Below are 15,738 nucleotides of genomic sequence, written 5' to 3'. Positions count from 1 at the left end.
CAGAATCAATTCTCAGTTTGATGACATCAGGTGAAAACAAAAATAGCCAAAAGAAACTACAAAAATTAAAGCATTAGAAAAAATGTACTTCCAACTAGACAAGCTTGCAACAGCCTAGACTTCTTCAACAACAGGAAGAGGAATTTTATAGTTGGTCACTATCAAATCAAATCTTTACTGCCACAGTCAAGGGCCAGCAAATGTTTGCCACTGTTCACATCTCAAAACAAAAACACGTTCTGTGTTAAGGAATTTGCCTAAACACACAAAATCTATGAGCGCAGACAGGGGTGCAGCTATAAGACCAGTCCCAAACATCCTTGCCTGCATTGCACATACACGGTCAGTTCTCTGCCTTCTCTTGTGTTGCATAGGAAAAGTCTGCAGGGAGTTTCTGCTCACATTTGCTTGAATGAGATTAGACTCCTCCATGTGATCAGCAACCCGGCTTCAAGTAAACACAAGCAGAGGCCCCTCAAAGACCATTCCCACACAACAAGGCAAAGGTCGGTGACTATGGAGGACCACCCTGGGGGGTGTGGATTGTGTGTGCACGCCTGTCCCCACTTTGAGTGTCCACGTACACAATTTAATTTTTTCTTCATGGGACTTGGCATTATCTATAAAAAGAGGCATACACCAAAAGGGGAGAATAAAAATCATGATACTGATCTGGTAATCAGAAAGTCCAGTTGCTGTGTCTAGTCTTTCATCACTGTCTTCCTGCTAAATATTTGCTTTGGAGAACAAGCAAAAACTATTTCAATCTTTCTCAACATCAACTGATCAGCTCTGTTTAATATCTGTATTATGAGTGTCCCCTTAAGTTAGGAGGAATTAACTACCGGTACTTTTTCCTTAAAGAATGTGTCTTACTATTTCTTTCTTCTCTAGTCAAAATGCAGGAAAAGCCAAGTAGTGTGAGAAATTCAGTAGAAACCAAATAAATGAGTAACTGTCAAAAGGACAGAACTATTAAAAGTATAAATCCTGCATACCCAGCTGTGAAATATAATACAATATAGCAAACTCTGTTAAATGCTTGAAATAAAAGACAAAATGCAATGTAATCTCAAACTGTTTAATGAATACAACTGTTGAAAAAGTGAAGTACTTTCATACACCACCCTGAAATAAACTTGACTACAAATACAGAAAATACATCAAGAAAGAGATAAAAATCACATTCATCTGCAGTCTAGTCACACCAGTTCCACACTCCATTCCACGAACAGCAGCTTCAGCTCCTTTGACCAAACAGCTTCCCAATTTACTTTCAATGAACTAAATAGCAGATAATCTCTCTCTACTAAAATGAGCTGGGCTGCTTATTTAGTGAAAGAACACACGCAAACTCTTTGGTTCAGGATCAATTCTTCCCACAACACACATATCTAACAACAGGTTTTTCTGTATAAAATTAAATTGTGTAAGGGAAACACTTACCTTTGAGGTGCGCTGGAGCTGATCTCCTACGTAAGTTTTACGGAACTGATCCAAAAACCAGAGTATGGCAAGTTCCACTTTCTCATTGCTAGAGCGGGGTAACTGGGCATCCATCAAAGAAATTAGCTGAAAGACTCTGAAATCAGTAAAAAGAAAGAAACATGTATAAAGTTGTTGGGTTTTAAACCTGATATTCAAAATGATTCACAGGTGCACCAGCCATTAAAATCTAAACACATCTTCAGTTGAATCAAACTGTGTTCTTTTTCATCAAGCAGACACCTCTGCTAACAGAAGAGGACAGTCATTTTTACCAATTTCCCTGTTCTGAGTTTGAGTTTACACAACACACATGCAGCCAAAGTGCTGACTAGGATATGAGTATCACTGTAGAGTCAATAGGAACCAACACTGTCAGTTTGTTGTTTCATGTCTCTCTGGTTATGATTTTGTTTTGGAAACTCTTTTCTGCGTGGTATTATTTGCTGCATAGCATTATTTTCAACTCATTGCCCTTTTTAACTGTATGTTACTTAAATGCTCCTGGTTTATGGTTTTCATTATGTACAGAGTGATTTGATGGACCTGGGGAGATGACTAGAGATGCCCCTATAAGAGCAGTTTCAGGTAGGGAGAGGTATGGTGATTGTGCTCAGTCCCCTAAAAGACCAGGTTCACAGTTTGGGTGTGTTTTCTGTTCCAACACTGAGTAGCTTCTCTGGCTCAAAGCAGCTTCAGTCAGCTCCAGCTAATAAACCTATACCTATACCTGGATGAGGATAGCTTATCCAATTATCCAGGCTTTGGTAACCTGCCACTTAAAGACTATTACAGTGTATTATATATGGGGCTGCCTTTAAAAACAATCCAGAAACTGAAATTGGTTCAAAACGGGGACACAAAACTTTTAACTGGGGTGAGGCATTATGCCAGTACTTTATTAATTGCATTGACTCCCAGTCTGTTTCCAGGCCCAATTTATAATGCTGTTTTTAACCCATAAAGCCTTAAATGGCTTGAGACCATGTTAGCTGAAAGATCATCTCCTCCTGTGCAAGCCTATCCAAATTTTAAGATCCTCTTCAAAGGCTCTGCTCCAGGGGTCTCATCAAGTGAAGTTGGGAGTAGGTGATACCAAGGAAGGGGCCTCAGGACTGCAGCTGCAGAATTGCTTCTCTAGAGAAGCTCACATGGGGTCTAGGTAAAGGGGCCCCTGACCATTAGGTCCAGTCGCGAACGACTCTGGGGTTGTGGCGCTCATCTCGATTTACTGGCTGAGGGAGCCGGCGTACAGCTTCCGGGTCATGTGGCCAGCATGACTAAGCCACTTCTGGCGAACCAGAGCAGCGCATGGAAACACCGTTTACCTTCCCGCTGGAGCGGTACCTATTTATCTACTTGCACTTTGACATGCTTTCGAACTGCTAGGTTGGCAGGAGCAGGGACCGAGCAATGGGAGCTCACCCCGTCGCAGGGATTTGAACCACCGACCTTCTGATCAGCAAGCCCTAGGCTCTGTGGTTTAGACCACAGCACCACCCGCGTTCCTTTTTTCACATGGGGTCTACTCTGTGGTATTTTCAGCAGCAGGTGAAGACCTATTTTTTTCACCCAGGCTTTTTGATTCAGTTTGGACTGTAAAATATGTTATGCTGTCTGTGCTGCACGTACTTTTTTGCTGTCTTTTATCACTTATTGTTCATTTTAATTATTGTATATTGCATTTTTAATATTGTTTTGTTTGCTAGCCATCTTTAAAAAAATATGTATTGATTGGTGGGGAAAATATGTACATTTATGTGTTAGGGTGTGTGTGTGTGTGTTTATGAAGTTTTGTGTATGTGCAGAAGCTCCCAGTAAATATTAGAACACACTAGAGCAGGCTTCCTCAACCTCGGCCCTCCAGATGTTTTGAGACTACAATTTCCATCATGCCTGACCACTGGTCCTACTAGCTAGGGCTCATGGGAGTTGTAGGCCAAAAACATCTGGAAGGCCGAGGTTGAGGAAGCCTGCACTAGAACATTCTAGAGAGCCTGTAACTTTCCATTCTGCTCTGAGTGCGCAACAGATATTTTCAAACTGTGTGTGTCATCTGAAGTGCCAAGGCCACTGGAAAGAATATATCTGCTGACCAGTGAGCAGTCTTTTTCTTTTTCTCTCATTCTTCTACAGACTTCTATTTCCTTGCTTTTATTTTTTGCATTTTATGTTCGTGTGGTGTAATTTTTTAATGTTGGAACTGGATTTTGCTCGACAAAGAGCTGAACTGTGCCTTGCCAGGGATCTGGCAAAGAACTGTTTATGCCTTAGTAAACTTTCTACAGTGGTACCTCGCAAGACGAATGCCTCGCAAGATGAAAAACGCGCAAGACGAAAGAGTTTTCCGTTTTTTGAGTCGTTCCGCAAGACAAATTTCCCTATGGGCTTGATTCGCAAGACAAAACGTCTTGCGAGTTCTTGCGAGTTTGTTTCCTTTTTCTTAAAGCCGCTAAGCCGTTAATAGCCGCTAAGCCGCTAATAGCCGTGCTTCGCAAGACGAAAAAACCGCAAGACGAAGAGACTCGCGGAACGGATTAATTTTGTCTTGCGAGGCACCACTGTACTAATGATTTTTCCTGTGCCTGGTGTCTTTCTGGGATGCATGCAATCGCCAAAGTTCCACTACTCTGCTAATCAATCAATGGCTAGGCAGTGTCCCAGGGCTTGGGGCGCTGGATCCTGACAATATACAGAATGGTACCTGTATATATTTACCGTGGTACCTTAGTTTACGAACTTAATCCGTTCTGGAAGTCTGTTCTTAAACCAAGGCGTGCTTTCCCATAGCAGCAGGGGACTCTATTTACAAATGGAACACACTCAACAGGAAGCGAAACATGTTCTTATTCCAAGACAAAGTTCACATACCAAAACACATACTTTCGGGTTTGCAGCGTTCTTAATCCAAGTTGTTCATAAACTAAGCTGATCTTAAACCAAGGTACCACTGTATATGTATGATGATATGTGTGTGTATCACACTGTGAAACACTGTGTGTGTATGAATACCTGTGTCCAAAGGACATAAAGTCAACAATGGCTAGAGCAGAAGGGGGCAACCAAGGATTTTCTCTACACATGGTCGCAATGCACTTCTTTGAGACCCAGTCAGTTTGTGCTCGACCTATGATCCCTATCTTGTCCTGACAATAAGATCCTGTAAATCCACGATCTCTAGGCTGAGAAAGTGTTCTGCGTAGGAAAATACACACACAGGGCAAACAAATGGTTGCTTCTCTTGCCAATTAGGAGAAACCTTTTCTCCTTAATCTTGTTTTCCACACAGAGAACGTCCAGAAGGATCAGATTACCTTCCATGAAAGAAGAACCTGCCCATTTTAGTTTAGCACTGTGGACCTAGGCCCACAAACTCAACTCGTTTACCACACTGAAAACGAGCAGCATGCAATCTGCAAGGACAGTCAGCTGACCGTGATTTAAAACAGAGGTGTTATACAATGCTGTCAAATGAGCAGTTCTACAATGCCAATTCAGATTCCAAGTCAATATGCTGTTTTGAAAGCCATTCTCTGTTCATCAAATCTGAAACACCGAGGGGTAAACAGGACTTTTGCCCATAGCAAAACATGCCTTCTTTTTTATATAAAAAAAATTGAGGGTAATGATGCACACTTACCGACAAGATAATTCACCATCCATAGCATCATGTTCATCAGTACTGGTATAAGTTAATCTTCCTCCTACAACAGTTCCAACAAGATATACAAGCCATGCCAAGCGTCCTAGCATGGTAGGGATGAGGATAGGGAGGGAGAGAGAGAGAGCATTTACATTACAACTTCATACAGCATCTGATCCAAACATATTGCAGGCTGTTCTAGTAAATGCTAATGTTTATTGATAAATTGTTAAATTTCTGTCTAATTCTTTGAAGCCACTTGATGATTCCTATAATAAACTCTCAAATACTTATATTGTAGGGCATGCTGTTGCGGATGAAACTTGGGAGTTTACCAAAACCACTCGGTTAGCCTTGAAATCGATTCTTAAAATCTTCTAAAACGTTAATAACTGCTAGTAAATATCAACATTCATCAAGTTCCTGATAGGTATCGTAACACAGCTGAGGAAGTAATTCCAGAATTAAGACTGAATTTTGCCTTCTGTTATAAATCATATTTTGATATAGTCATCCCAAGTACTATAATGTCCATTTTTATGACAACATTCTGACTAATGGTCCAATACAGCAGGGTTGTTTTTTTTAAAAAACAACTGCAGACCTAGATTCTGTTCAAGTTGGCCCTTGACAATGGGAGGGGAAAGGGCTTCACAGCTCTAGTAAGTGACCTTCACTGCAAATCAACAAAAAGAATATCTCTTTCCTCATCCTGGGTAGACTTCTCTGTAATTTTTGACACTATTCTTTGGGACCTTCTTGGACATCTGGCAAGTATCCGAGAGGTCATTCCAATGGTCACATTTTTTTTCCTTTGAAATAACAGGGGAACCAGGAATACTCCTAGATCTAAATGTAAAGGTAAAGGGACCCCCAACCATTAGGTCCAGTCGTGGCCGACTCTGGGGTTGCGGCGCTCATCTCGCTTTATTGGCCGAGGGAGCTGGCGTACAGCTTCCGGGTCATGTGACCAGCATGACTAAGCCGCTTCTGGCGAACCAGAGCAGCGCACGGAAACGCCGTTTACCTTACCGCTGGAGCGGTACCTATTCATCTACTTGCACTTTGATGTGCTTTCGAACTGCTAGGTTGGCAGGAGCTGGGACAGCAATGGGAGCTCACCCCGGCACGGGGATTCGAACCACTGATCTTCTGATCAGCAAGTCCTAGGCTCTGTGGTTTAACCCACAGCGCCACCCGCGTCCCTACTCCTAGATCTAGCTGTCTTTATTGGCTTAAGAGTCTTCAGTGATGTGGAGTGCCTTTTGCCAGTTTTATCTGGTTTGCCAGCTACAGGCATTCTTGAACAGTGACAGCCTGGCCACAGTAATTCATGCTCTAATAACTTCTCATATAGATTACTACAATGTGCTCTACGTAGGCCTGTCTTTCAGAAAGACTCTGAAACAGCAGCTCATGCAGAATGCCGCAGCAAGGTTACAGAGTTGATCAGCCCCCCAGAAACACATATCACCAGTTCTGAAGGAGTGGCTGCCATCATGTACTCCTGACCACTTATAAGACCCTGAATGATTTGGGACCTAAATACTTGAAAGAGCCTCTTCCTATATCATCCTGCAGTGATGCAAGATAAGGCCTTCTTGGTGGTGACACCCCAGCTGTGAAATGTCCTCGCTGCTGGTACCTACTCTCTTTTCATCCTAGTGCCAGCTTAAAACATGTCTGTTTACTCAAGCCATTGGAAATAATTAATGTTCAACTTTGGATTTCGAGGCATGTCTCTGCAATTTTATGACCAACTGAAATTTTATCTGTTCTCATGTTTAGTTACTGGATTGTGGCTTTAAAAAAAGAAAATTTTATTGTTCCCCACTCTAAAATATTAGGATGGAGGGTGGGCTATAAATAGATGAACAGTGATCACTGCAGACACCATCCCTTCTTTATGGGATCTATTGTGAAGAGTGAAAACATGATCATTTTTCTATCCCCCACCCCCCGTTGGTTTGTTTTATTTGTTATAGTCTCAATAGCTTAAAGTGATAACTATTTTAAAATAAACTGACCAAGTTCTGCTCCTCATTTGGTATCTATCTGGTTGCTGCCATTAATGCAGATTCTGTAATCAAATGCTTATTGCAAAAACAAAACCAGTATTTTAAAAGTACTATTTCACAATTTTAAGGCCAGCACCACCATGTCTGAAAGCTGGAATATTGGCAAGTCTGAAGCACAGAAAACCGTTAAATGGATTGATAGCCTCCTCAACATTTAAGATTAAACTCTAAACTACTCCCATCAGGACATGGAGTATTCTGTTAATGATCCTGAGTTAGTCCCTATGCACAGAAAATAGAATTCATTTTCCATCACAATTCTCTATGCTTACTTCCTCTATTCAAAACATTCAGTATTGCTGCTTTTCCAGCTGCTTAAGGAGAATATTTTTTTCCTTACCAAAATAATTATTGCTGTAATAATCTGTAATTATGTTTTATAACAGCAATAATCCCAAAGAAATCAGTCATTACCATAGATCACAAGTAATCGTTAACTACTGTTAATGACCCATTTCTTGGGGATTATTGTTTTAGTAAACCACGACTGCATCACAATCGATACAGAGACCAAGACAATATAATAAAATGAGGTCTTAATATTATATTAACTTATTTTGTAACATTAAAAACCATTAAACATCTAAATTAAAGTGTGCATAACTAGAGGAGGTAACATTTATTGTTCTGTGCTAACAGAAAATGTTTAGTCCACAGAAAAGATATTGAATATTATATAAAGAGAAATACAAATTTAAAATAATGCCAACGTTTTCTTTGGTGGTGGGCGAATTCAAACGCTTTGACCTACAGAGGTTTTCTGAGAATAGCATCTAACCACTTTCATCATATGTACTGAAACACAACTTGGGGTACAAAAATATTAATGGAGTCATTAATTTTCTTATAGCACTGAGTATCATCTTCAAAAGATGCATCTTCCGTTTTAATCCTTAACAACCCCATATTGCTTCATTAGTATTAAAAACTATTTGCATAAATTATGTCAAGAGTCCTTACAACAACCCTGTAAAATAGGTCAGAGTTGTTATTCTGATATTACAAATGGAGCGGGGAGGTACCAAGGCTGAGATAGTTGGCAATGTAAGGCCACTCAGTGATTATAATTATGTATGCTTAAACACAGGATGTGGGTGGCGCTGTAGTCTAAACCACAGAGGCCAGGGCTTGCCGATCAGAAGGTCGGCAGTTCAAATCCCTGCGACGAGGTGAGCTCCCGTTGCTCGGTCCCTGCTCCTGCCAACCTAGCAATTTGAAAGCTTGTCACAATGTAAGTAGATAAATAGGTACCCCTCCAGCGGGAAGGTAAACGGCATTTCCTTGCGTTGCTGTGGTTCGCCAGAAGCGGCTTAGTCATGCTGGCCACATGACCCGGAAGCTGTACGCAGCCTCCCTCGGCCAGTAAAGCGAGATGAGTGCCGCAACCCCAGAGTCGGCCACAACTGGACCTAATGGTCAGGGGTCCCTTACCTATGCTTAAACACAACTGCATAGCGACCAGTTGGAAAGCCAATAATAATAATTTCTAGCCCAAAGACCAAAAGATCTAGCTTCTGAAAAGGGTCATTTTCATCCCACCAAACTTTAATCGCATGCTGATAGCAGCGATCCAGCAGGCTATATACACCTCAACTTTCAAAAATAGTTTTGACAAATTCCCTCACCTAAGACAAAGGAAAAGCAGCGGCGGCAGCAAACATCGAACCCCACTGATCAGGTTCCTCCCTGCCCGCATTAATCTATCACTCGGCAGAAGCCATTTCATCAGGCTCAGCAGAAAAATCGGTAGGAGCACTCAGTCAGCTCTCTTGAAAGGCCAGGTCCAATTGGCTCCTCTCTCTCTCTGGACTGTTTCCATTCCAGCCATTCATTGCAAGAGCTACAATGCAACTGAACTAGTGCTCAAGTTTTTCCTCTTCCTACTCTTTTAAAAAAAACCACTCTTTTGTGTCATGCCTTTTGTATTTGTTTTTATTTATCTTATTTAAACTGCTCAAGAAGTCTTTTTGGCTGAACAGCAGGGTAAAATCTGCTACTCAGGAGCCCTCCGAAAGTTGTGGGACTTCCCCATCATTCCCGATGACTGGCCATGCTGACTGGGGCTACCAAGAGTCCAAAAAGGCAGGTTAGCCAGCCCTGCTTTGTGTTTTCTGATAGTATTTTTCCTGTCTGTGCCAGCAAAGTTGTTCAGGAGGTGAAAGCAAATGTACCAGGCAAACTTTCAGACAACGTAAATACTAACCTTCCTGAATTGAGATCGCCAAGGGATTTCTACTAGAAGACTGCAACAGCTTCTGATAGCTTTGTGCATTTTGGTCAAATAGCTGTACAAGAAGAGCGCAAGTCTTTTCATATTCACATCTGCTAACTGTACACAGTTGCTCCAGCTGCTGAAAAACTGTGGCTGTATCATCCAAGGGATCATCCAAGCCATCTCTAGAATACATACAAATAGGAAAGTCATTCTGGGCAATGTAAAATGCATTGTGTAGGAATGTAAGCATTTTGGCTTACGCATAAGGTTGCAATCCTATACTTTGAATACAACAGGTCTTACTTCAGCATAGACATGTATGGATGGCTCTGAATGGCTCTGTATTACTCTGTATTAGCTACAAGCTGGAAAAAGCTTCTCAGGAGAGCTCCTTCAAAACATACGTGCCAAAGCCAAAAAATGAAATGAAAGATTATAGAGCTACAACGATCTATTATCTTAGGAATGCAACATAGGAAAAAGCCCAATCTTTGAATGGACCCAGTTGAATTCAGGAGCACTTTTCCCCTCACAATTTTGTATAATCAATCAATCAATCAATCAATACTGTTATCGTAACACAAGAAGAATATACATGACAAAGACAGTATGCTATCAAACTGGAAACAGTACAGCAGTACTCGTGGAGAAGAATACTTCATGTTGTTACCTTATAACCATGGGGACAGATTCCAATCTAGAAGTAATATATGCCTTTGTGATCTCAGGTGCATATGTATCCAAGAGATGGGGTTCCGATGACTTCACAAAAGGCACTGAGGCAACCATTCTCTGCCAAAGGGTTAGCAAATAATGAACACTGTTTGGTGCGAATTCCCAATGCTACGAAGAAACAAAATGAGATTTTTATTAAAGTAGGTTTTAGCCCAATGTGAGCAATTACAAACACTGTAATCTATACTATCACCGTTATTTACTATTTCTGTTCATGCCTCAATTAGAACCAAAGCCCCAAGATGTTATGTAAAACTGCAAAAAGATATGCTCCCCAAAGTTGATGCTCTCAGAGTAAGGCTATTGGAACATGTAACAGCATCAGTTTTAATGACTTCATCATCATGCAAGGTATGCACTTTAAAAAATCCTCCTTTTTATTAAGTAGATCACAGAACAGTTCTACCGCTGTCTTACCTGTAAACTAGTAATAGTGAAACTGGCTATCAGTCTAATAACTTCTGGGTAATCTTTCACAACTACTAATTCTCCCAGTTGATAATTAGTCTTCAGTCGAGCCAAAAATCGACAGAATTCATGATAGTTACCAGGATCCGATAAACCCTAAATTGCACACCAACACAGAAGATTGTAATTAGTAAAGCAATTGTCTAATGGCAGAAATGCATGCTTTGAAAATATATACTAAATTATTTTGCACAGGGTGGGCCATTCCAGAATGATCTGCATGTCCTGAAGAGGATCCTGAAAGATTAAGAAGGGCACTGAAAGCTGTGTTACAAGTGGCATATTCAGAAAAATGAACATTATTATTATTATAAGAAGAAAAATCAGTAGAGCTGAGGCCCATGCGTTAGGTGACCAGATACGGAGTTACAGCAGTGGAGCAGCTGGCTGTCTCTTTGGAATCATTATATAAAGTTTGTGTGCATGCAAGTGCCAACTGATGTTAAAGCTAAACGAGAATAGATTCTGCCATTCATGTTTCAACTGCCTGTTGTTGTTGTTTAAGTCGTTTAGTCATGTCCAACTCTTCGTGACCCCATGGACCAGAGCACGCCACGTACTCCTGTCTTCCACTGCCTCCCGCAGTTTGGTCAAACATGTTAGTAGCTTCGAGAACACTGTCCAACCATCTCATCCTCTGTCGTCCCCTTCTCCTTGTGTCCTCAATCTTTCCCATCATCAGGGTCTTTTCCAGGGAGTCTTCTCTTCTCATGAGGTGGCCTAAGTATTGGAGCCTCAGCTTCAGGATCTGTCCTTCCAGTGAGCACTCAGGGCTGATTTCCTTCAGAATGGATAAGTTTGATCTTCTTGCAGTCCGTGGGACTCTCAAGAGTCTCCTCCAGCTACTATCATACAAAATTCTTCAAGTTTAATGTCCTTGGTGGAAAAGCAATTTTTAAAATATAGTGATGTAAGCAACTTGGCTGTCTCTTGTTAAATGTTGCTGAGCACCAGTTGGTTGAGCAGAATGGGGACTTTCTCTCATGTCCTCAGCCAGCTCTATTAGTACCCTGATTCAGGCACACTAGGAGTACAGCGAAGTCTCACAACCTGTGGCAGAAGAAAGCCAAGCTTGTTGCGACTCCTTTCTGATTCTTTAGTTATTTATAGGAATTTCTATACTGCTTAACATATAAAATACCAGAGCAATAATACAACTCTCATCATGTGGAGGTCAGACATGGTATTTGCAGATTCACACTTTTTTGCTTGACTGAGATGTGGCTAAAGAGCACCCTTGCCTGTTGCTCCTATGCTTTCATTTACCCTACTAGGTTATCACCATCTGACACTCTTCTTTGTGTGCTCCCCTCCATGAGAGAACCAGACGGTGGCAACACGAGAATGGGCCTTTTCTGCAGTGGCTCTCCACTTGTGGAAATATCTCCCCAGTGAGCCTCACCTGGCACCTTCATTACAGTATCAGTCTCAAACTTTATTCCGGTCACAGACTAGCATAAGATAAAACATATAGATAAACTGAACACATAAGACTTAAAACAGGTAAGGAATAAAAACTAGTAATTAAAAGGTGATTATATCATACATACTTAGAAAGATAGAAACATCGACAAACAGTTAAAAGAGACTATAAGGGAAAGGGGGTATTGTTTCTGTTTGTTACCATGTTCTGCGTACAGTGGTGCCTCGCAAGACGAAAAGAATCTGTTCTGTGATTCTCTTCGTCTAGCGGTTTTTTCGTCTTGTGAAGCAAGCCCATTGACTGATTAGTGGATTAGCGCTATTAGTGGCTTTTAGCGGCTTATCTGCTGATCAGATCAGCTGATAAGCGGCTTAGAAAAAGGGAGGGAGGAAAAAAAACCAGCAGGAACTCGCAAGACATTGTCGTCTTGCGAAGCAAGCCCATAGGAAATTCGTTTTGCGAAGCACCTCCAAAACGGAAAACTCTTTCGTCTAGCGAGTTTTCCGTCTTGTGAGGCATTCATCTTGCGGGGCACCACTGTATTTGAGTTTTTATATTGTAAGCTTCCATGTGGTACGCAGATGAAGGGCAGTATAAGAATTTAATAAATGAAATAAATGAATATTCCACATAGTTATAAGCAGCTGTGTTTTTCAAATAAACAACAGTGTATTTTCAAACACAGTTGCTGAAACTAAACAAAACAGCAATATAACACTGCTGGGAAATATTTTTAAAGGTGCCTTTTTCTTCTAGAAAAGACAGCGCAGGCACAAACCTAAGTCTGGTGAAATAATGAATCATGTAGACAACGCTTGGAGCTGATGGGCCACCATACTTATCCCAACCCTCATGTCTTCCCCAAAAGCTAGCGACACCACAGGAGCTATTTGCTGAGTAACTTGCATGTTTCCCTCACCAATGGTTTGTATGAAGTTGCCATACAGGAAACTCTATAACATTTGTCACTGTGCATCAAGCACAGAACCATTTCCTATTACTCCTTTTTAACCCAGAAGGTAGAGGATATGTGCCACACATGATGCCCCCTATTTCCCCCTTCCTTTCCCAGCTTATTAGCCCAAACAAACAGGAAGATAACCACTTCATCCACAATTTAAATTAGCAGCAAGACATATTTTTAAAAGTGGACATCATATACTCAGAACTGAGGAGAAAACTGACGAATGTATACCTGAGGATTTTCAAGTATTCTTTTTACTCCTTTGATCAGGTTACCAAGGTATTTGGCACGTTCTGGGTTGCTAAATAAGGATCTCCTTGTAGAAGCAAACTGAACTAAACAAGAAAGTGCCTAGAAAGAAAACAAGGATTTAATGATTTTATTCATTAACAAGATACAACCATTCCTTTTTGGACTAACGGATACCAGAAGAATCCAACACCTTACTGCTATACCAGTCAAATTTCTTCTAGCTTAGAAAAGTCTATACAATCATGTTGGGCCAACAGCTACAGTAGTCAAACACAGTCTATATTTAAAACACAGAAAGCTGTCATCAGTGTTCATGCGCCATTAAAAACAATGCTAAATAAACTGATTCAAATACACGTATCTGTATGTCCACCATCTCTACAACGGACACAATTCAGGTAGTTACTGGCTTCTGGTATGATCATATCCTAACAGAACACTAGCCAGGCAACATGGTGATAGATACAGTGCTTGCAAGGGCATGTGCTGTGATTGCACAGCTAACCAGAAGAGCCCAGTCACTTATGCTGCATTGTGACAATGTAAGAGAGTCATAGCAACTCTGGCAATACAAGGCCAAAACTCAATGAAAAAAGGGGCATGGTAGGGGAAGCATGGAAGAGTGGCCCATTTTGTTAGAATTCTACCCACCATTCCACAATTTGGGGATTATCTCTGGAGCAACTCCTGTATGACAGAAGTTAATATTTGAGGATATTTATAGAGAGACATCTAAAACTGTGCATTATTTGGAGGGAGAGATTTTTCTTCTCTCACAGACTACTAGAATCTGGGGTCACTGAAAGAAGCTGACAGAAACTTCAGTGCAGACACAGGGCACAGTCAACCTACTCACTTCCACAGGATGCAACAACAGCCACAACATCAGCTTTAAAAGGGGGTTAGACCAAATTGTGGCTAAAAGTCATGATGGCTATTTAATAACTCCAGCATCAGAGACGATAGGGCTCTGAATAATAGTTTCTGCAAAGCACATGCAGAAGAGTGAGCCGCCCCAAGATCTTCAGATGAAGGGCAGTACACAAATTTAATAAATAAACAAAGAGTGCTACTGCAACATCTAAGGACAGAGGCCAATGGAATTGCACCGGGAAATGCAAGGCCAAAATAAACCCACACATTTAAGCTAGGCATGTACTTTCCGCACGTTTTTACTGTCTGTGGGCAAATACATAATTGATGGTGGGCTGAACATTTGCTGTGGACTGTGGGAGAGGCTGCAGTTGTAGCTACATTTATAAATATACAGTTGATTTGCTGCTGACTGAAAAAGTCCTATTGCTTCCAATTGCAATTGTGTGTGCTCCCCCTCCTCTGAACTGTACCGCAGAGACCCTTTTGGAGCATATAAACAGGAGTGAAATCTAAGGCGATACAAGGGGCAATTATGGTATGACATATTCATTAAGCATGTACTAATGTCCAAACAGCTTCTCAGAAATCACTTTCTTTTACTATTGGAAAAACATACTTACTAACTGAGACAGCATTGATGGGAGGGAATGATACAGATCAAAAAAGAGATCCAAGGTTTCTGGCTCCAGGAAGACTGAGAAGGGAAAGGTAAAATTATGAAATGGTCAAATCCCTGCGTTACAAAGAAAATAACTTTCACAAGTTCCACTCCTCTTTTTTAAAATGGTAAGAAATATAACCGTTTAGCATTTGGTCTACACTGGCAAAAAGAAAAAGAAAAAAGCAGGCCATATAAATCATAGCCCAAACTGTTGGGACTCCTGCAGAAAATGAAATCTGCTAAGGTCAGCCCACAATTTATGTGCATTTAACTTGTGCACATTCAGCTTTATGTCACAAAATAAAAATAAAAAAGAGGGCAGAAAGGAGGCAGGATTACAGGGAAAATGACGCTGACAATCCCACCCACTATTGAACCCAATGGGTTTTGACTACACGTGGTTTGGGGTTTTGGCGTGATCCCTGGAATGTAACCCCCGTGTAAGATGCGGACTTACTGTAACTGCACAACCCAGTTGTTGTTTTTTCTAAATGCTCTCTACTTCAAGAGTACAATCCAAATTATACTAGTGCTATGTCAAATATCCACCAGTACACATTTTTACATAAAATGGGTGTCTGGGGTAGGGTGGTGATGTTTTTCCAAGCTCCCTCCCAATATTTTATACTTGTTCACTGATAATGTTAACCACTGTCAAGTGATGCTCCAATCCATGTTCTGTCCCCTTTAACTGCCTCACCTTGCTGCTGAACTGAGATCCCAGCCAACTGGGGACCATGTGTGGTCATGTTTACATCACAATGCCATGGAGCCAATCAAAATACAGCGGCATGAGAATGTCACAAAGCCAATTAAAGCTGGGGCAAGAAACATTGTGTAGGAAGTTGTACTGCAACACACTTTCACCTGTTTGCATACTCTCCTTTGTGTCCCCCCCCCAAAAAAAAACCACACACAAAACCACCACAGAGGAAAGG

General features: G+C 41.1%; 1 protein-coding gene across 3 annotated transcripts in view; it reads right to left on the bottom strand.

Moving 5' to 3' along the window:
* RANBP17 (RAN binding protein 17) overlaps window positions 1-15,738 on the bottom strand; it is a 180,967-nt gene that overhangs the window by 147,582 nt on the left and 17,647 nt on the right. For all 3 annotated transcript variants that reach the window (XM_082216326.1, XM_082216328.1, XM_082216327.1), the window contains 7 exons: window positions 14,760-14,833; window positions 13,243-13,362; window positions 10,574-10,720; window positions 10,092-10,264; window positions 9,410-9,603; window positions 5,126-5,231; window positions 1,447-1,582 (listed from right to left, as the gene is read on the bottom strand). In XM_082216326.1, the coding sequence (XP_082072452.1) occupies window positions 1,447-1,582; window positions 5,126-5,231; window positions 9,410-9,603; window positions 10,092-10,264; window positions 10,574-10,720; window positions 13,243-13,362; window positions 14,760-14,833 (950 nt within the window). The remainder of the gene's footprint in view (window positions 1-1,446; window positions 1,583-5,125; window positions 5,232-9,409; window positions 9,604-10,091; window positions 10,265-10,573; window positions 10,721-13,242; window positions 13,363-14,759; window positions 14,834-15,738) is intronic.

This window comes from Podarcis vaucheri, assembly GCF_965113315.1.
Source record: "Podarcis vaucheri genome assembly, chromosome: 3".
Taxonomy (NCBI): Eukaryota; Metazoa; Chordata; class Lepidosauria; order Squamata; family Lacertidae; genus Podarcis; species Podarcis vaucheri.
Note: the sequence above shows the minus strand (reverse complement) of the source record. Positions and strands in the feature narration are given on the sequence as shown.